At 43.1% G+C, this 22679-nt stretch overlaps 1 protein-coding gene across 3 annotated transcripts in view; it reads right to left on the bottom strand.

The window, feature by feature from the left end:
- Positions 1–22679, bottom strand: part of NOTCH2 (notch receptor 2) — an 82458-nt gene that overhangs the window by 37326 nt on the left and 22453 nt on the right. For all 3 annotated transcript variants that reach the window (XR_010366011.1, XM_064427486.1, XM_064427485.1), the window contains exons 5-10: positions 18730–18852; positions 5509–5742; positions 4561–4716; positions 3335–3523; positions 2076–2189; positions 874–987 (exon numbers count right to left, since the gene is read on the bottom strand). Coding sequence is in view for 2 of the 3 variants with exons in the window: in XM_064427486.1 (XP_064283556.1) it covers positions 874–987; positions 2076–2189; positions 3335–3523; positions 4561–4716; positions 5509–5742; positions 18730–18852 (930 nt within the window). In the remaining variant the exon portion in view is untranslated. The remainder of the gene's footprint in view (positions 1–873; positions 988–2075; positions 2190–3334; positions 3524–4560; positions 4717–5508; positions 5743–18729; positions 18853–22679) is intronic.

Genomic DNA, 22679 nt, shown 5'->3' with positions numbered 1-22679 from the left:
CCTCACTGCACATTACTGGGACTAAGACAGCTCCAGGAATTGTTCAGCTTCTTCCCTAATGGAAGAGCTAAAGCCAAGGCATTTCATACCTGAATCTGTATCATGGGCAGTGTATCAGGGACCTGAAAGCAAGCAAGCGTAGCTCCTCACTGAGAATTAGAATATAACAGCTCTTAACCCTCTTATTTGACCAGATGTAAAAATGAAGATAAAAACATATCTACATCACCCCTGGAGGTCTGAAGATAAGAAAATCCTATAATTAAACCTGACGCTTCTGAATATGTAATTCACCAGGCATTAAAAACCACCTGAGTTCTGGCCACAGCTCTGCCAAAATTTCTGTGTGGTACCTGACAAATCATTTAAAATAATTTCCACTCAAATTTTGAGCAGAATTTCTTCCATGACTGTTACTGCATTTCAATCTTAGCCTTTTGACATAAAATAGCCAGATGCAACAGAAATCAGAATGCACAGCAGCACTGCTCTGCCCATCTCTTGTTTTTCAAGTGCACACGATATAATCTGTCTTGGGAGAGAGGGAGGTAAACCCCAGAAAAGAGCTTTCACACTGATGTTTTCCCATATGTGTATTCCATAGCTAATAGAGAAGAAGCTGTCATCTTCTGGGAAGCAAAAGATGGTGCTGAAAGAGGGAGGCCAGAACTCCCATCAACTGTGAACTGCCACAAGTGAAAGGCTTCCTCTACTTAAATACTACTCCCTGCACAAAGGAGTGGACAAAGCTCTGCAACAAACAAGCAGCATTTCAGAGAAAGAAAGAAAAAACAGCGACATCTTTGAGACCAGCCTTTCATGTATCTAGGTTCCTTGTTCTCTGCAGCCAGGGGCTCTGAACACCAGACTGACCTGTGGCACACTGGCAGTCGTAGCCGTTGGGGCGGTCAATGCATTTGGCTCCATTGAGACACGGCGTGCTGGAACAGTCGTCTATGTCAATCTGGCACACGGCCCCACTGAATCCTGAAAGGAGCACAAACACGTGGAAGACACTGTAAGGAGCTCATCTAGGCAGCTGCACGGTCAGGAATTACCCCTCCAATCCCCAAGCCCACCCCAACAGAAGTTCAGCCAATCTACACTCAGTGGCATCATGAAGCACAGGCACCACGCCCTGCGTGCACTGCAACCCACCCTCCAAAGGTTCTGTCCTCCAGGTCAGCCTGAAAACTGAGATGGCCAAGCCAGAGAGAAATAAAGCAGATGGAGCTCAAGTGGTGTCCCACCACTGGACAGTATGCCCGCCTGTAAAGCTGAGAGCCCACTAATAAAAATCTTTAAGGCAATCAAAGGAAGTGGCTAAAAATAAAACAACAGTGCATACATCACTAGAGCCTTCAGACTAGAATTACTACAGCAGTGTGGAATGTGCTGCAAAATAGTACTGGAACTTTCAAAACAGTTCTTGAAATAGCCAAAGTACTGACAGGTGATGTCAGGTGATGCAGATCCTTGGGCAGTTTGAGGGGAAAAAAACATGAGGAATTCTTCTTGGAGGAAGGAACCAAAGCAAGAGCCTGAACATCATTAGTCAATAAGAAGGGATGCAGAGTAGGCTTTTGTCATGTAAATTCTGAACTCAAAATTTCTTGTAAGCCATGAAGAAAACAGGTGATGTTCACTCTACAGCTAACATTGATCCCTCAGCTCAGCTCTTTTTCTTTTCTAGTGGAGCCAAATTAATTTCACTCCTCATGCAAGCACCATAAACTATACTGATGCAAAACCATCTTCTGCCTAAAAAGCTCAGAAAAAGACAAAAATGTGCAGAGGGTCTGATCTTTAAAATGTGCTGAGAATCTCACTATAGTTTCCACAACAAGAGAAGCTCGTGTTGCCAGCTGCCCAAGTGTGTGTTTGTCGGTGCTTACCCAGTTACAGGAACAATATTATTGCAACCAACATGAAACTATTCTGATTTCATAGTGACTGCAACTCGCTCACTCACTGCCCTAAGAACAGCAGAAACTCACAAGAAACATTTCACCCACAAGATCTGTGCAGTTCTTGGTAGGGTGAAGCAGGAAAAGCTTCCAGAAATGAGAACTCACCAGGAGGACAGACACAGAGGAAGCGGTTGACTTTATCAAGACACACTCCATTGTTCACACAGGGATTACTTAGGCATTCATCAATATCTTCTTCACAGTGAACTCCTTTAAAACCTGTTAAAAAATAAAAATAAGTAAGAAGAGGTGACTAAAGGCTGTAGAAAGTGCCCTTGAGAGTGTAACTGCCTCTTATATCAGTGCTGAAAGTCTAAGCTGAGTTTGATTGCAAGTTTGCAGTCTGGACAGAAACTATGAAGTAAGAACACACACCAGAGGCTAAAAAGGGATGCCGATTGTGTAGGTTTCACTGTTGCTGAAGATGCTCACCTAACCAGCAATAGCAGAAGTCAAAGCTGAATTCACATCTAATGTTTTCTTCCACTTGAGAAGGGGTTATGTTAATTACTTTGTAAAAGGTATATAAACAAATACAACAGATAGTTTTAGCTCAAGGGCTTTTAGCTAATGGTAGAGTACAAGAAAAACATTAAGAAGGGTGAAATACTTGGTACTAGCCTTTCCTGTTCCACCTTTCAAAACATACTATATATTAATAAATACTATATTAATAAAAACTCATTCTAATTGTCAGGGTATCATCTGATCTCCTGCAGGGGTCACAATTCTTTATTTATATTTATGTTTTTAGTACTTCATAAGTCTGCGCAACTGCGAACTTGCATCCTTTTGTTTTTTCACCCATTTCTATCAGAGGGCACAACAGAAGTCTAACATTGGTCATTGGTTACATTGGCCATGCAAGTTTTACAAGTGCAATTTCAATTGAGTAGCTTTTTTTACAATGACTTCCTCAGTTCAATGGGAGCTCACATTATTTGGGGTATTTTAAGCAAAGAAAAACCCCAAACACCATTATCCAAAATCATCATATGCGTACCTCAAAACACAGTCACTCTTTTAAAGGTTGCACCTGCTTTGCTTTCCCGAAGAGAAGACTCTGCACATGCACTTTACCAGGTGTAGTAACAAACACTTTCACACATGCTCAGCTCAGAAGGCTAACTTCCTTGCTGATGCAGAGACTGGTTTCTTTCTCAGCCCTCTAATTGCTTTCTCCCTCCCACACACAAATGCCAGGTCCACCTGGCTGGTGCCACCACAGCAGGCTCTCTGCCACCATTTAGCCTCAGCCCTTTGCAGCTTTGTGCTCCACGTGAGCAGAGCTGGCAGCCCTCCCTGAGCTCTGCCTCCTGCTCTCTTCCCATGCTGCAAGTCCCACTTTGTCAGAACTGCCTCACCTGGCATGCAGAGACACGTGAATCCTCCAATTTTATCCAGGCAGGTGGCATCGTTCTGGCACGGGTTTGAGTGGCACTCATTGATGTCCATCTCACAGCGAGGTCCCGTGTAGCCCTTCAGACACTCACAGTGGAAAGAGCCCTCGGTGTTGACGCATTTCCCGGCGTGCTCACAGGGATTGCTGTTTGCTGCAAGGAAAGTGAAGACGGGTGTGTGTCAAAACCTCTCCCCAGAGCAGGAAAGCCACAGCATTCTTTATTAGTCGTGGTCTTTTCATGGGCATTCCTTTCTGGCAAGTAATGTTGGGGAAAGATTGTTCATCCCGCTGGGGCAAGGCCACTGAAGAAAACAGTGGCAGTTTCCTGTCTGTCAGGGACAAAAAGAAGGATTGCTGTCACCATCAGGGGCCAGAGGAGTAACTCTGCTCCATATTACTAGCGACAGCTCTTAAGAGTAAAGTATCAGCTAGCAGGGATTAGAGAACTAAATGTTTTTAAGGCTTTATTTCCAGATCACATTTTACATTTACTTCATTCCTGAGGCCGACAAGATGCCGCCACAGCCACAAAACATCCAAACTTGTCCTTCTTGTGTTCTCAAAAGGGAACAGCACTCTTGTCCAAGGCAGACTGAGGAAGGAAATTCAAAGAAGTGCTTCTTTCCAACCCTTCCATGTGCTGGTTAGGCATTACCTTCACGCATCACTCTCTAGAAGCATGAACGAGCACTCACAAAACTGTAAGTAAGTCTCTAAGAGTCCAGTTAATCCCCAAAACAACACAACAGCATGCTATCAGAGAACTACAGCTTTAAAAGCCCACGTGGTCACCAGTCTTGGAAGGCACTCAAAAGATCCAGCCATATTCTGGCTGTCAAAGAGCCTTGATATATTCCTACCCAGGCCATAGCTGCAACAGCTCCCACACGAACTGCCGTGCTTTCATTGCAGTTCTAAGGGACAGCTTAATTATCACATCTGTTTGCAGGCACTCCCCACACAGTGCTAAAGCCCTCTTGCTCAAGAATCCCCCTGATTTTCGTATTCCAGCTCAAACATGGACAACTATTCCAGCTCATCTCTTTCCCCCAGGTCTCACACAAGCTTTAAAATGCATCTCAAGACACTGAAAAGGAAGGGGGAGGGCACAGAAGTAGTCACAAGTATATGGAGAAGCTATGACAAAATGTGTATTCCTTCACTCACAGAGAGCAAACAGGAACTCACCCATTGCACATTCATCCACATCCTCAGTGCAGTCTGCTCCCTTATGGCCCTGGGGACAGGTGCAGATGTAGTTTCCATTCACAGGGTTGGTGTCACAGAGAGCACCTTTCTGGCATGGATTGCTAACACAGGCATCATCCAAGTGGCACAGAAGACCTAAAGAAGCATCCAAGAGTTTATTAAAATAGAGAGACACAGCAGTCAAACTGTATTTTACATAAATTCTGTGTCCTGGTATTTCAGATAGAGACTGCCACAGTGAGAAACTTGAGTAAATATCTTACAGGCCTGAGCCCATGAGCCACCATAGGGAATTCATCACACACTTATAGAACACCATATTTAAATACAAATTATGTTACTTTAGAGGCGTCTCCAGCACTTCTGAAGCAGGAAAATGGCTGACCATTATCAAAATCTCAGCCTTGGAGCAGTTAACTAATTCTTCTCTCAAAGCAGCATGATAATTTTTCTGACATCTGAAAAGGTGCACATGAAGTTCACTTTAATTCAGATATGCAGATCACTTTTATTTCCATGTAGTCAGGAGATACACTTTCATCTAACCTAAACCAGAAAATTTTCCACTATACCAGTTAGGACGCACAGGTCCTAAACACAATCATGTAAAAATATCTACATTTGCTTTCTGGATTCAGACAATAATTATAATAACCATAGAGCAAGTCACACTCATGTGCAACTTCTCAAGCAAATACAGATTCTGCTAAGGGCTAGAAAAAGATTTTTCCTTGCAACCTAAATTGTACTAAGGTTGTCTTCTAGTCTGGCACAAATATTTCTTTGTCCCAGGCTAGAGGGGTTTAACAGCTCTTTGCTCACAGACAGTGCTTTCCCTCCTGGTGGCGAAGTGCATAAAAAACCCACACCGCTTTAAACAAGAGCATAAACCCCAGTGCCAGACTTGTGCAAGTCATGCGCCCTCACCTGCCTTCCCCTCTGGACAGATGCAGGAGAAGGAAGCCACCCTGTCGATGCAGGTGGAGCCATTGGCACAGGAGGCAGTGAAGCAGTCGTCGATGTTCTTGCTGCAGTCGTCCCCGCTCCAGCCGTTGACACAGACGCAGGCATAGCCCCCGTTGTGGTTGGTGCAGGTGCCCCCGTTCTGGCAGGCATTGGGCTGGAGCTGGCATTCATCCACATCCTCGGTGCAAAACTGGCCTGGGGCACAGAAACAAGCAGGTTTAATGGCACCTCAAATGCTCGGACTCACAGAGGTTCTTGCACAGACAATGTGACCAAAGGGAATGCTTCAGTCCCCTGATTGCTGCTCCTCAATTCAGCAACCTCCAGTGCCAGAACTTCCACAGCACTGTCATCAAATCAGGCAAAGACAACCAGCATTCCTAAACGACCCCAAAGCAGGAGCTGGGCTGCAAATGACTTTGAAAGAATGATTTTAAAAATAGTGACTTTAAACACACACAGTGCAAGAGCCGGCAGGCAGCCTGCAGCACATTGGAGATACATCTGCGAGGAGGTGAGAAGCAAAAAGAACGAAGGGCTGCCTGCAGGGCAGCCAGAGGGACTAAGAGAAAAGATGGCATGACAAGAAAATCTTGGCCAAAGAGAATCAATAGGTCAGCAGCAAGGTCACACCTGTCAGGAGAACTTAATTCTTTCCTGTATAATTATTCAATGATGATTACTCAGTGAGGAAGAACAGAATTCTTAAAACTCTTCCAGCTGAAATATTAATTTGCCTTGCCCCAGGTATTGTACAGACAACCACAAATACTTGGGGGTTTCTTGGTTGTTGAGACATTTTTTTCTTTTTTTTTTTTTTTTCCAGTAACAAAATAAGTAGTCTAGAAATGTTCTTACTGGAGATATTAGAGAGAAGAAAACAAATGTACACTCTCAGGGAGATTTAAGGAAAAGGACCAAAGGACCAGTAAGAATGAAATGATTTTCAGAGGATGCTGAACTTTACAGACACATCTATAGAAAGCTCTGCAATTCACATTTAGTGAAGTTGGGGTTTTTTTTCTGAAGTCCATCTTGCTTTTACATCAAAATCTGGAGAACCTACCACTTGCAATAATATTTTGCTTCAACAATTATTCATCTTCCCCATTAAAGTTGCATAGTTTACTTTTAAGCCAAAATTGTTTAGCTGAAGTTTCAAGTAATTTTGAGTTTCCTGAGCAGATAAAACCTCACGAGCACCAGCCCTTTTCTTCCCAGGCTGGCATATGGGTACACATGTGCAACCACAGAGTACTGGTCACAGTCCACAATCTTCTTCTTGATAAACTATTTCTCTCCTTTCAGTTACATTAAAAACTCTCTAAGCACTGCAAGTTTGCCTTTTTTTTTTTAACACTTCTTGGTAACTTGCTTTTGCCACCCTTCCTAAAACATTGATAGGATACACACAGCATCAGAAAATGGCCCTTTGTCAGAGAGCGAGATTTGATTTGTTTGATGTGACCTTCCCCTCTTGCCCAGCTGACACCATCTCTCACTGGCTTCCAGCAGCACTGGTCTTCTGTTATTTGTTTCAACGCTCTTCAGTAAATGTGCTTCTACCACAAGATTTCTCTTCCCCAGCTATTCTATCTGCTGCACATTTACATTTGCATGGAATTCCCCTGGTATTCCAAGAATAAGAAATTCAAGAGCAGGCCACAAGTTTTCTCTGCCAATGCACCTGGGCTCCAGTTTATTCAGGCTTTCCAAATTAAAAATAGTTATCAGATGTTGGTAAGTCACATTGTTTATTAATTGCACAGAAATAATGATGCAAGAGCACAGACACACCCTCCTCCAATACACCAAACAAACATTTATCCTGAGCAGGAATCCAAAAGCGTCCAAATGTAACCATCTCCATCTACTACACTCATGATTCCTTTTGTTTTCAAAGTACTTAGATACATCCTAGCCTTTGATCCTGTGAGACTTGGAATTATTTTTTTTCCCACTTAGGGGCAAAGAAATAAAATGATTAAAAGAATAAGTTGAATAAGTTGCACAATTGCGTTCTGTGCCTATGTTCCATTCTTTGGTAGGACTACTCCACAACAACAATTTTATCACTTGGAAAACCATAACAAAATTTTGACAGCCATGATAATTACAGTAGAGTTTCCAGAATTAATCTTCAATTCCCAGTTTGCTCAGCGAAAGAGTTGGAGAGAACTTGATCCCTTGCTATTGTTATCTGCAAAACACCTCTGTGCATTATGAACAAATCAAGCATGCATTTGTCACACTACAAGTGGTTTGTTCAGGAGCTCTCAGTGCTGGCTTATCAGTGGCCACCCTGGAAAGAGTCAGAGAGCCGGGGCTGGCTCTGAGCAGCCACGCGTATCGCGCAGCTCAACACAATCCACTCCCGTCAGGAAAAAATAATCAAGACGTTATTTGCTTATTGTAAAAGTGATTTTCCTTCTGTTCTTGGAGGGGGCCCAGCCCAGATCAAAGCACTCCCTCTCTGAGGAGGCCTCACAGCGCTCACATCCTTTTGGCTCAGCCAGCCTGAGCTGCTGCCACCAAAGCACGAAGAGGTTTTCAGCCATAGCACTCCACAGGGTGGTGCCTCAAAAGATCATTTGCCTTTTGACTGGCTGAACAGAACTAAATATACAAAATGCCACAACTCCATATAGAAAATGCCACAACTCCATATACAAAATATAGCATTCTCTGGGCTTTTGGCAAGGGCGATTGAGCATGGGAGTACGTGCTGTTAATTTGTATCTTTTTTGCTGTCGGGGAATGTTTTTTGTTGTTGTTTGTGATTTTTTTTAAGCAAAGATGGGCTGACTAATCACCCATATAAACTATCAGGGCTTGGTTCTGACTTCCCATTTCGAGTGTCATTGGTAATACCCAACACCTAGGCCTTGTTTTAGTTTTTTTTTTACTAGTACTCACTCTCTGCTTCTAGCAAGGACAGCACCAAGTGACATCATTGATGTCCTTGCAATAACCCTATGTTCTTGGCTATTCCATTTTTCTGCAGCCCTAAACTAAAACAAACTTTTAAAAGGTTCATCAATGTCTCCACAAGAGAAGAACACAGACCTTAAACTTCTACAAGAATGTGAACTGTATTTTAAAGATATGCCAGATCTGAGCTCCTTGAATCTGGTCTCACTTGGCTTCTCCAATTTCTAATGCCCCTCTTGCAATACAATTGTATCTGTGTTTAATTATGACTATGAATCATAGCTGCACCTTAATGCAATTTGTTTTAAAAACAAAGGAAATCCAATTCAATATATTAAGAGGCATAAATGAACAATTAACTATTGCATTTTACTATTGAATATTTTAATGAAAATATCTTGTTCCTTATTGAAGACTTCTCTCTACCAGGTTAGTTAGATTTAAAATAAAGCGGAAAGAGTTCTCATTTCTGAAACAATTTAATTATGACATGCTGCTTTGTCTTAACTGTAACAAAATAAATATATTTATTTGTAGCCATGTAGCTGGCAAGTTTGTTTTCTGCTTGTTAAGAGTTTTAGGAAGAATCAAGTCTTTCATTCGCAAAACAGAAATTCAACTTCCAAGGGCAAAGTCCATTATGGATTGTACAAACTGCACAGTGTAATGCACATGTCCATAGCCCAAGCCACTTCTGAATGCTACAACCACTGAATGTTAATTCATCTAGCTGTGTGTTTGTGCAGGTATTTCTTTCCTTGTGCTCTCACTAGTTTCAATTACATTTCTAAAAGACACACAGTAAACATAGGCTGAACTACTGAAGTGTGAATAAACTTACAGTACAATATTTTGATGGAAATGGGGAAACAGACATAAAAGACAAAAAGAAAGGAAACACAACTTACTCCAAGAAGGTAATGAAAACCTAGCCTGACCTTGATATTTGCAGAGCCTGGGAAATCAGTAAAATGCCGACTCAGGTTCTAAGTGACCTTGTACAAAGTAAACAGCAAGTCCATGTGGTATTTCAAAATTGAAAACTAGAAGTAGAAAAAGGGAACAGCATTCAACTCTTAGCACTTTTTGCCCACTATGAAACTAAGTTACTTCCTGCATATTTCCCCTCAGAAAAGCCATATGGAGTAAGTCAGACATGTTTGCTGCTTTGATTGCTCCCATTTCCAGAGCCTCAGGAACTGCAAGGAACTCCAGGAGCTTCTCTTTTGGCAGACACAGGGTTCAAGGCCTCCCTCAAGTAGTTGTACCAGATCTCATTGATGAGAAACAGCCAGCCCTTCTCCTTCTTTATGTTGGAAAGAAAAAGCCTGATTTATACAGGTAAAGCAGCAGACAAAATTAGAACAATGCTACACCGAAAGTGAGGAGCATTAGCTTGAACAAAGCAGCCAGTGAAACAGCCACCCTGGAAAGCAGCACCAGACATCTCCAAAAAGCTGATTCTACCAAACCTCAGAGGGCTTGCATTAACCTCAACTCCACCTGCATTGATCCTGTAGCCTAATGCAGGACCCTCAGACAGTTCAAGCAGAGGACTTCATCTTTGGAAGAACACTTTCCAAAAAGGAGAACATTTTCTTGGCCTCTTAACAGCAGGAAAGTCTGCCGATGCACAGCTGGAATATCAGAGGCTAAAGCTCCTGACAGCAGATCTAATACAGTTTAATCACTAAAAACATTTTGTAGGGCAAAGGGTGCAAATACTTTCCTGAAAAAAAAAAATATCAGCTCCTTGAAAACTGAGCTGAGAGGAGATGGCAATATCCCATTTCTCTCAAAATCACAACCATCCCAGTACTGGGCTCAGACTGAACTGGAAGTCAGAACATCTTACCAGTTTAGTGATACTGGAAAGGCAACTTGCTGAGAATCACAAACTGGTGCTTGAGGTCTTAAGAGACTCACTGGAAAAGGAGCATCAGGTTTCAAGAAGCTTTTATGTCTTCATCCACTCCGTAGCTCAAGAAGTTTGTCACTTATGTCAGACACAGCACACAGGGAGGAGGTCACTAGCTCTCCTGAAAGGGCTACCTGGGAACTATAAACCACATCTAGACAAAAACTCTTTGAAAGAGTAGTTTAATTCATGAAGTATTCCAAAGATTGCTGTATGGGTTTTGAATACAACCAGTGTAGCTCAAAAAGGCATGGCTCATTAGAACAGTTTGTATTTTTAATCCAAGTTTCAAAGGCTACTAAGTGAGAAAGTGAATGGCACCTTATCAAGACTCAAGAAGGGGCTAAGAGATAAGGAACACTATTTGTATACATGACCAAATCTAATCGTGGCAGAAGGTCATCAGTGCCACACTCCAAAGGACCAGGCAGTTTCTTCCCCTCTCCAACCACACGTGTGCACATGGAGGATGCCAGCTGGCAGGCCACTGCTGGCTGGAGAAGGACACTCCTCTGTCCAGTTCTCTCTTGCAATGCAAGAAAAATGCCTGCATTGACAGTGTAACCCAACATGCATCCAGCAGCTCAAAGCTCAGTTTCCTCATGCTCCTGTGTGAGCCTTCTTGGCAAACAGAAAGGGAAAAATTGCATGGAACCATTGAGCCTTCCAGGAAAATGGTATCTATGAAAAATACTCCAGCTCCCATGTTTCTGCATTATGTATTTGTAAAAGCATTCAGTTCAATCCATAACCCACAGAACTATCCATACTCCTTGAAACAGTTCAGCAACATTTAATGCACACAGGCACTGGAGTGTCTAATTAGTGACCTAGAAGTGATGAAACAGTAGGCAGTGGTGGCTTTAACAAAATAACATTTCTCTTTTCCAAGAGGAGGCCAGGTATTTCAGACAGATTCAACCAAGTGACACTGCTGGGCAGTGCAACAGCAGGCAAGGCTGAGGCACAAACACCAAGCAAAATACAAAGGCGAGCAGACTTGCTGCAGAAGGTTTGGGTTAGGCACTCCTTGAGGAAACACCAGCTTCCCTAGAAGAGCTCAGCAGGGAGCTCTGCTCAATCACAGCTTTAATCAGCAAAATAAACACCGCTGAGCAGACATTTGACTGCAAGGAACAATAACTAATGCAAACACTGGTTGTGCAACGGGGATGGCACAGCCTCTGTCAGGAATACATTTTGCAGTACTGGAGCCACCACCTCTGAATAAAAAAGAGGTAGAGTTCATAGCCTGACAGACCACTGGAGAGAAGAACTTCCTAGGAGACTATTTATAAAGAAATTGCTACCCACAAAGGGAGAAAGAGAGCTAATAAAGAGTGCAATATATCAGTTATTGCAGGGAAGATGGCAGTCTACAAAAGAAAATATTTGATTGTTTACATAATTTACTTTATTGACACTAGATATCTCAAAGCAGAGAACTGCAAACTTCTCTGAAGGAGAGAGTCTTTATCCAGACTAAAATGTCCCAATAAACAAGCAATACCAAAAGGGATCTCAAATGTGATGCCCGGATCACATCCAAATTCTAGCCCCTTCAACAAAGCCACCTCCACACCTCCCTGCAGGCAATCCAGCAAATGAGACTGATATTTTCAGTTCCAAGGATGGCTTCAGAGGCACACAGAATTCCATGGACTGCACTGTTTGCACCTGCCAGAGTCGCATGTGTGTTTAGTAAATGTCTTCCCTGCTTGAGTTTTACAGTCATTCCCCCAGAAAAAAGGACTGAAGCAAACTATTTTCACCTTTCATGAGTTTTCTAAAAGAACAAGCATCTCAGCTCTCAAAAATATACTCCTTCCCCAGGATCTCACAGCATCTTTCTTCCAGAGCAGCAAAGCAGTAGCAGCCATTCCCAAACCTTAGGTGTTGGGGTTTTGGTTTTGCTTTCATTTGATCTCAAATAGATGTCAAATACCATCAAAGAAACCATAAAATTTAATAGTTTAATATAGAATTTGGATACTTGAAGACAAATATATAATTGTAATGAGCACAGCAAGCATCTGTGTTTATTTTAGGCTAATATGGTAGAGAAAAGAGTTTAATTTCATAACCACACTGGGAAGCATGCAGTGGAACTAATGGGCTTTTACAAGGGATTTTACAAGCCCCAAATACAAAACTCTGGGCTTTAAGAGACTTATGCACGGCCTGATCCATTAAATACTGCCCTAAATCACTCCCCACAGACTACTGGGTAGGGAGAGCAGTCCTGACCAAGCTCTTCAGAGGCAGCAATACAAATGATCAGAACACAAGTCATTAAAAATTCATTAAAACTGATGCACTAATGACAGACTGGTTTAGTATGGTGGTGGCAGGTGAAGTGACTGGGGACAGCAGCAGGACAGAGAAGTAACCCACAGGAAATACACATCACCAAGCTGCTCTCTGCTCTGTCCTTCTCTTTACCTCCTCTGGAAAATCCAGTGAATCAGGGAAATACCAAACAAGTGAAAAGATCTGCAAGGCAAAAAAAATTTGACAGCAGGAGCCAAAACTTACAATGAAAGCTTCATATTCTCAAGCTATCTCAGCAACCCATCTTCAGTAATTACACAAAGACAAATCACCTCATTTTAAGTACAAGGGAAGGGACAGAAACTGCCAGAAACAAGTCAGCTGGAGATGTAACAAGCGTTACCTATTAGTCTGGTCTCACAGCAGACATCCACCGACCCAGTCTCACCAGAGGGGTCTGGCCCATCTTGTTTTAGTGCCAAGCACATAAAAGAGGTACTGAAAACCCAAGGACATCTCCACAAGCGATCATCTGGCACATCTGACTGCTGAGAGTTTCCCCAGCTGGAAGGGCACCAAAGGCGTGAGGGCAGTCTGTCATCAGACCAGCTCAGCTGTTCACACCTCAGGTGTTTTATTGCTGCTGCCTCCCACCCAAGGCCAGGGAATGAAAAGCAGCACCAAGCAAACAGGAGGCTGTGGTAGGTGTTCCAGAATCCATACCGGATCAAGGACTGAGGGTGTAACTTTTAATGCCTCTGGAATCCACCCCCTCCGCACGACACCGAGATCAAGGGCCACAAGAGAAACAACAACATAAAGGATAAAGTCTGTTTGTGTCCAGCACTTCGAATCATTTGTACACTCAAGCTTGGAGCTGCCAGCTCTGGAGGCTGCCACGTGCTCCCTGCTCCCTTTGTATCTGCCAGTTCAAACATGACAGAAGAAAGCGAACCGTGATCCCTCTTGGCCTCTGTCAGAGCTGTCTCTGGGAGACACCACCACAGTGACACCAGCCAACTCATCAAGCTCGGCAGAGACAGATCCCAGCCAGTACCAAAGAGGCCACTCTGCTTTTTAATAAAGCTTGGAAGGCACCAGAAAGCTGATCACCGCTGCACTGCTGGGGAAGATGACGGCACTTCTCATGGGAGCGTGACCCAGCCTCCCTGAGCTCACACAAAGGTCTTGGGACGTCATCTAGGATCACCAGGAGGGACAAGAGAACAGCCCTGACAGGGCCCTCTGGCACATAACCATCAACACTCTCTGTAAAAATGCAAGTATGTATATTTAATGATTTAGGAGACTGGCATGTTCAATATTTATCATCCATGTCACCCATTGTCAGAGTTAGTTCCTCTACATTTAAGTACTCCAAGAAGGCAGCATTTTTGGAACACTAAACTAACATGACTTGTCACTGTGTACTTTGGTGACACAGAAGCTGAGGAAAGTGGTATTTGGCAAAGAAAGTTTTAAGAAACAAAATACCAGAGCACGTGACCTTACATTAAAATGTTATATATTGGCCTTTTGATGTTTATCCCCCTTCTTAGAAAAGTCAGTGCGCCTAGAGTTTAAGACTGGGACTTTCAAAGAAAACCAAGGCAGGGAGCAAATATTACTCTAATTAAATGGGAATAAAACTCTTAACACCCCACTTTGAAAATTCCTGCCTAAAGCTCTGCAGAAAAAGTAACCCTTGTGCTAGTGTTTAAGAGCATATGACCAAGCTAACAGCTATTTTAATTAAAAAGCACAGCACTGCTGCCTGAAGAGCTTTTCTGCTCAAGACAAACATTTGCTGCTTAAGCTGGAGTTCTTTGGTGGAGTCAGCTGTTAGCACAGTGTGCTTCCCTTAGAGACAAAGGTCGCCTAGATTTTAAAATATACAGTTCACTGGAGCCCTCTTTTCAGGGGAAAACAAAGCCTAAATAAATACAACTGCCATGGGAGTCTCGCCTTCCCAGCCACAGGGTAGAAATAATGAAAGGGAGTGAGCAGGCCAAGCCTGCATCTGAAGCACTATAATGCAGATCTTCCAAAACCCACTTGAGAGTGGCACAGAGTCCCCCAAAGCCAGAGACTCATCCCCCAGCTTCTGATGCAGCAAACTGTGCAAGAGACTTAACTGTGCACTGCTTCTGAAACATGATTTGGGCCAAAACCAGATGCATGGTGAGCCTCGAAAACACTGCAGACTTTCCAGGGGAGCAGGAGTCTTTCTTAGACATACAAGAAAAACATAAGCATTCATAGCATTTAGTACTGATAATCACTTAGGCACCCAAGACATCTTTCTAGACCCAAAGTTGCACAGGTTAGTCAACAGAATCAACAGGTGCATTTTAAACCTGCTTTGTTTCTTTAGATGAATTGTAGCTAGAATGACTGAGTAGCCTTTAAATTCTCAGATGGTTCCCCCATGTGTGCAGAGGGACACCCTAATCTTCCATATGACTTTCAGCCCTGGACTGCCATCACTTCCCTCTGCACCCACTCACCGTGAGACTGCTCTGTGAATTTGAATTCCTGATCCCAGGGGGAAAAAAAAAAAAAAAAAAGAAGATAAAAGGCAAGAAAGGGGGGAAGAAAAAGCAGCTGGAAAGGATTTTTTACTAGATTAGTGAGAAAGTGGCACACTCCAACAAACCCCAGAGCTGGCTTAAGGGAAAGGGAAGAGTGTCTGTGAGCAGGGAGAGAAGGTAATGACATTCCTCCTCAGACCACAATGAGGCTGAAGAACAGCAGCATAAAACAGTCCTCACATGGCACTTTATCCTGATATTAGCCAGGATTTTTGGGTAACTGACTCAAAGCACACTTACACCAAATTCTCTGGCCTGTCATGCACAGGGAATAGACTTCACACGTTCACAAAAGCATCCAGGACTGTCTCCAAGGAAAGGAGGAGCTCCATCACACATCTGCACCACTGTGCTTTGAAAGGACCCAACACACACAGGTTCTAACAAAGGCCCTGTCCTGGGACAAGATAAAGCCATCTTCAAACAAACCCACAATCAGTTAGCATTCAGCAACAGGAAAGATCTGGGGCAGTTTCACCCAAGCACACCCGAGACTGCCCTGCCAGTTCGAAATTTATGAGATTGATAATCACTGTAAACATAAGAAATATGAGAACTTTGAAGGTGACAAAACCACTGGTGACAGCAGGAATTTCACATCATTGTTTTTGAAAGGCAAGATTTTATCTTTCCGGAAAAAACAGCAAAATGAGAATGAGAAGGCAGGCACTTCAACAGAAAAGGAGCAGTGAGCTCTGTTTGAGGAGCAGGAAATAAGACTGAAGGCAAACAGCATCACAAAGGGTAGGAGCAAGCAGAAAAAAAGAGTATTTTTAAAAAAAAATGCATAGTTATGTAGCCCAGCCTACCACCTGTCAGGGAATTACAAGAGGCAGATGGTTACCAAAAAGAATTGGGACAGATTCTGTTTCAGTAAAGGTTGCTTCAATCCTACTTTACACAAAACTTGTCTTGATCAGATGCAGTACAACTTCTTGATTTTTCTAGCAAGGAATGGGACTGCTTCTCTGTGCCATGAAGCACCAACCATATTAATAAACACTAGAGAACATCACCCACAGCACAAAGATTGAGACTAAAACTACAAACAAATATTCCCCAATAAGAGTTGACAAGTATTTCAAAGCAGAGACTGTTACAAAGACAGCACATCTACACTGTCAGGTATTCTTAGAAAATTTAACATCTTTCATCTTTGGCTAATGTTTCCTTACAGATATGGGTATTTGGGATTTTTTTTTTTAAAACACTACACAATGTCCTCTAACCTCACGATCTCATTGGAAGCTTTTGTTTTTCTGAAGTGCTTACTCTCACAGTTTAGCCCTGTTGAGCTATAACATTTATCAGGACAGACTCCAAAAGAGTTGCTTGCTCAGCTCTCCCCTCTTTACTTACCTTAGAGATGATTTAAAATGTTATAAACCCCCTGTGTGTAAAGGATGGACCTGCAGTTATGCATTTCCTTACTGCTGAATAACTGATGTTTTATTGTATACTCCTGTCAGCACCAACTGCAGTTCAACCTTTAAAAAACATCATCTTTCTCTCCAAACTACTGCAGAAGTCCTCTATCCATCCTCCCAGGTTTGTGCCCTGCCTCAGTGTCACCTCTCACGTCTCCAAGCTGGATGTGTAGTGCTTTCCTTACCTCCCTGATCTCTAATTGAAGATGCAGGGAAGGGATTTGAATACATTCAGAAGAAAAAAAAAAAGCCTCTTTCACAAAAATTGCTACTGAGATGACAGAGAGGAGTCATAGAAACTTGCACTGTGCATTTCAGACAGGACAGTTCCATAACCTTCATTGTTCAAGCAGCCAAGCTGCTGCTTCCTAAATTGTGAGATCATTTTTATTTCCACACTGACCTAATCCTAGAAAGACAACAGCCTTGAGAAGCCATCACCTAAAACCACTGCTGCACTGATAACCTCAGCTGCACCATAAACAAGGAATTCTCAGAAAGCCCATTCCATTAAACTGTGCTAGAGAGCCACAGGAACCTCATGCTGGGGGAGCTCCTCTCTCTTTCCAGGGTTTCCCTGGAAGGAAGCATCCTTCACACACACAAGGTTTTCTGGAAGTGCCATCCACAGAGGAGAAAGACGGCACAAGAAAGGCCACAACACTGTCATAACTTTTCCCATTGCTACTCAGAACCCATGAGAGGTTCAGAGAGGGAACCACCACAACTGCATTGCGAAGAATTGATTGGGGAGACAATCTACCACAAAACCAAACAGAATCACAGCCTATAGCTTGTGATAGAGAGACCAAGGTCTCTTCCAGGGGAGTTGCAGAAATCATCCCTAGCTGACAGAAGACATCCACGTAAATCCTGTAAGCCAAGCTAAATTTTTGATGCCAGAATAATCCCTTGGAGACTGTATACTCATGATCATTACACCCTCTGTGCTTGGGAGTAAGACAGATTAATTTGCTACTGACAGGCGCCAGAAATCATAACAAGGGTTATAATTTCTGTGGGATGGAGCAAGACTATAGGGGTCACTAAGGGTTTGTTGTCTCCACACCCAAGCTCTCATGTTTTCCTCTACAGGTTTCACTTTCTGCAGGCTTTCAGGACATGGAGAAGTAGTACAGAAGCAAGGACACTTGCTCATTGAGGGAAGGACTCATTTTCTCCTATTTGCACATAGTTTCAAAGAGCTATGCAAGCTGTGGAGCACTTCACTCTTACATGGTTTTCACTTCATTTAAGAATACATAATTGTTTTAAGCTAATGAGGGTTCTTAACTGGCAGCCTCCTTTGCATTTAATGACAAAATTTTTACAACCAGAATTAATGTTCTCTGAGGAAAAAGGCATTTAAAAAACTGGTTTTAGGTCTTTTTTTTTGTCCTATGACTTTCAAATAAGGGCAAAACCACACTCAGCTGAAAAAGTGCGTCAGCTAAGAAAGACTAGTATGACTCAAAAAATCAGCCCATAACCGGAGGTGTTTGTTTATTTTTGAGGTATGGACACATTTTGCAACTAAATACGACACTGAGTTTCCTGTAAGCTGCTTCCTTATATTGTGCATAACACTTTCTTGAAATTCATGCTTTTTTCCCCTTCAGACTCAGAGTAAAACCAGACTCATTTATGAAACAAAAAGAGCTTTGCTAGTCAGAGAACGCTAGATAAAAATAACTCAAGCAGGAAAATAACAGTAGCAAAACCATAAGCTTCCCATATATACACTGCTTTTCTCTCCTTTTTCCCCTACCTTTCAGATTTGTCCTGCTTCTCAGCAGCACTACTATAATCAACATGATCATTACCCCAACTTAGAAATACCCCTACACGTATCAGCAAATGCCCACAGCTGTAACAGCAAAGCCACGCTTTGTGCTTTTGGAAAACATTTCTCCATTTACAAAGTGCAAATCCACCCAAGAAGCGCAACTCGTGCGGAGATTCTCCCTTGCTGTGGCGCTTCTGATGCCGACAGCTTTTCCTTGAAGGGTTGCACTGGCCCCTGCCCCAGCAGCCCTGCACGTACCTGTCCACTGGGGCGGGCAGCGGCAGTTGTAGGTGTTCACCCCGTCCACGCAGACACCCCCGTTCAGGCACTTGTGGTTGGGGCAGTCGTCCACGTTGTGTCCGCAGACGGTCCCCTCGAAACCTGGGCAGAGAAACAACAGCAGGCTGAAAGAGGCTCCCAACCTCTTCTGAGGAGAATTCACCCCTCACGCAGCTTCCCCTCCTTTTCTTTTCCTTAAACATTTGCCCTGTTCACCTAATCCTGATGAATCCCCCCCCAGCAGGGCTTTGCTGAATGCCTTTGCCAACAGCATGCGGGTCAGGTGACACAGTTAAAACACTTCCACCATGGGTAGATGGCCAACTGTGCTTTCACAACCCAAAGGACACGAGGAGTTTCTCTTTCAGTGACTGAGGAGCACTGTCATTCAAAGCAAACAAAGTGAAGACCAAGACATTTTGATTACCATGAGATAAACTTGTCAATGCCCACCAAGCATCAGCCAGGACAAGTTTTTCCCATGGCAAAAAAAAGTGCTGGCATTCATTTCATGGATACCTCAGCACAGTCTGCCTTGGATACGTCAAAGAAAAGTCTTTCCTTTGAAAAGGAGTTTCTAAAGTCCAGATCTGGCTCTCTTCAGTGTTAGACAAGTCAGTCAATCCACAAATCAGCCACCACCCAAGCGATGCTTACACACTAAACCTGTCTGAAAAACAGAAGAAATCAGATACCCTTCCCCAATGAAAATCCAGGCTCCTAATGAACACACTGACAAAATATTCTTGCTAGAGCTCCCTCTCCTTTTCAAAGAAGGAGAAGTGGGGACATTAGGGAAGGGAGCTGTCAGTGATGTGTCTTCCCCTTGATTTCCCCTGCTGATTTATTTCATGCTTCATTAAATAAACCTGCCATTTCTGCTGGATGAGAGAGCTATTTATCAAAGCACAAGTGGAATGCATGCTAATGTGGATGAAGTAAATGATTCCAGAACACCCATGTTAATTTAAAACACCAGCCCTGCCTCTTCACTGCTTTGGAATGCAATATTAACATGACACAGTTCTCTCATCCAAAATCATGCTTTAACCCCTCTACTTTTGAGGCCCTGTTCCAGATGCTTCCATAACATCTGTGTCAAGTCACACAGACCCTCTCAGTAACATCTGGTCCAACATAGATCATGCTGTGTGGTAGATGAGGTGGAGACTATAAAGCCCTGAACCAGCTTCTCCAGACCGCTGCTGCTCTCAGGAGACTTGAGGTGATTCATGTGCATTCCCACCTCTTGAACTCCTCCAGCTCTACAGAAGAACTGGGAAGTTCCAAGCTGTATCAAGTGCATTAGCATCAGCAAGGAATGACAGACTCAACATTACAAAACAAACAAACCAAACAAACAAACAAAAAAAACACACCCAAACTACAAGACCTTCAATATTACTCCATCCCTTCTATGCCCTTTCAACCTCCACTCAAGATCCTAGAAATTTCATGACAGTAGAGAAGCTTAAAACAAATAGGAAATATAACATGCTTTCCCAGAGTCCCAGTCATTACAGCAGCACATTCCTGGCAAAAGTTGCTGAGGAACAACCACCAGGGAAAACAATTAGCTTTAGATCCCCATGTTTAAAAGTGTATAAAGCTACCAAGCTTGAGCAAAGGCTCAGCTGTAAAACACAGGGGTGTCCTATCAGCTTGTGTTTCAACTTGGGAGGAATCATCCCACTGACCACATATTGCACTCATGCCACCACGTGATCAGCATGGAAATACACCCACAACCACAAAGACAAAAGGTTTAAGTTCTTATCTCTTTGGTTTGTATAATATGAAGACCAGCCCTACTTTCTAGTAAACAAATTTCTGACAGCAGGCATTTAAACTCTCTCACTGCACTTCACACATATTTTAAAAAGACTCAACTATTTGCAGAATAAAGCATGGAAGTCACCCCACTACTAAAATCTCACCAAGCCATTCTATATTTTCACATCTTAACCAGTTATACTACAAAAGAGCTGCTCTGAGATATGTGAGCTTTTCTCTAGCTGGGTCCCAGTATCTAATTTTGCAGTTATATAACCTGACTCTCCTCCAGAAAACCACTGAGTTCACTGTTTTAATGTATTTGGACACCTGACACTGTTTCCTGCTCCCCCCTGTGCTGGGACTCACATGTTGTCCTGTGTTTTCTCCCTGCACGAGAGCACTTTGCAATCCATATCCTGACTTTTGCTCCATATCTCAAAGCACATCAAACTAAGGAATGAGAATCTCAAGGGGAAAAGTGTTCCCACTGCTAACAGCATGTTGTTCTTCCCCTAGTACACAGACTGACACAAGCAGATAACTTTAGTCCTATGTCATCTGAAATCTCCACCCTGTTGCAGAGCATCTGATCCAATTCCCTCCAAACCTTAGTCCTTTAGCCTTATTTCAACCTATCAATTACACCTCACACTTTCTAGGCCGGTTTCAGGGCCAGTTAGTACCGGGGACAGGAAATCATGCCTGAAAAATGTCATGTTATTTCCAGACTTAGAGCCTGCTGACAGCAAATCAGGGATGCAGGAGCTAAAACTAAGCTGGGCTGCTCACCTGGAGCAGAGGGGCACCCACCTCAGCTGGAACCCCAGGGCTGCAGCCACGGAGAAGCTCAGAGCTCAGGGGAAGATGCCCATGCCCAAGCCCCAGCACGGGGAGCTCCGTGTGCGTCGGTCCCGCTGGTGGCACGGCATGATGCTTGGCCAGGAACCGGCGTGAGGTGACTTCCTCTTGCCAGGAAGTGCTGCAGCTCTCACAAACAGCTCCTGCAGCCTGACAGATCGCTTCCTGAACAAGCCCTTGGAATTCCCTAGGGTCCTTATCTTAGTTAATGGGTAATTATTTTGATGGATAACAATGAATAATCACTTTCCCAGCTAAGAACTTCCTCTATTGACTTGTTTAACATTCCATTAAAGGTTAGTTGCCAAATGAAGTCCTTTTTTGTCAAATATTTATAACTACGAGCTCATTCTTATATTCAAAGGAGTTGGTAATGCTTCAGGTTACGTCTCCTACAATGAATTTTTTTTTCACTACTACATTGTTATGATTGACCTAACATTGTAGGCTCACTTGCCTACAATCCTGCTCCTACCTAAATCAACAAAGCCCAGAGGAAAAATTTTTAAGCCAAACGGATAAAAAATGAGGATACCTTCCAGACAGATGCAATAACAGTAGTGCATATACGTAACTTCACTTGATGCTTGCCACCAAATGCTGACTTAACACACATGACTTCATGGATTACCTAATGGAGGATTTGTTTGTGTACATCCACAAGTGACATGGGAACCTGGGAATTTTAAATAGCAGCTGGACTACACTGTACATAAACAGTACTCGTGTGACAGCAGAAAAAGTAGCTGTGACACACAGCTCTGGGTTCTAGGTCCTTCCTACTTTTTCAAGCTCTCATTCTCACCTAACTGTATTTACAAATAAATTAAACTCACTGAAAAGCTAAGAAGGAAACATTTTCAGGAAACAAGAACCCATTTCAAGGCCAGTGCAGTAGTAGCCTAATTATGCCTAAACTGCTGCTGGGGCACAGTTTCTTCAAAGTACTTTTACAGGTCACAAGACGCAAAATCCTATCAAGAACCACTCCAGCAGTTTGAGATGTAACTGTCTCTTGCCTCTGTGGCCAGAACACTCAGGGATGGCAGCATCTTAAGGCAGTCCAGAAGGACCAGAGCAATTCCATTTATAGTCACAGTATCCTGGGCATTGCTCCAATTCAGAGAGGGAGTCTGAAGTGGAATTTCTTGTCCATAATCTTGGCACTGTCTTCCAGAGGAGCAGGCCTTGTTCACATCCTCCCCAGGCGTGACAAGCCACCATTTCTCTTCTCTTTCTGTTGACCTTTCCTTCCCAGACAGAACCTTTTCCAACACTTTAGAAATTCTGCTCTG

The sequence above is a fragment of the Passer domesticus genome, chromosome 7, assembly GCF_036417665.1.
Source record: "Passer domesticus isolate bPasDom1 chromosome 7, bPasDom1.hap1, whole genome shotgun sequence".
NCBI lineage: Eukaryota > Metazoa > Chordata > Aves > Passeriformes > Passeridae > Passer > Passer domesticus.
This window is presented reverse-complemented; position numbering and strand designations above follow the sequence as displayed.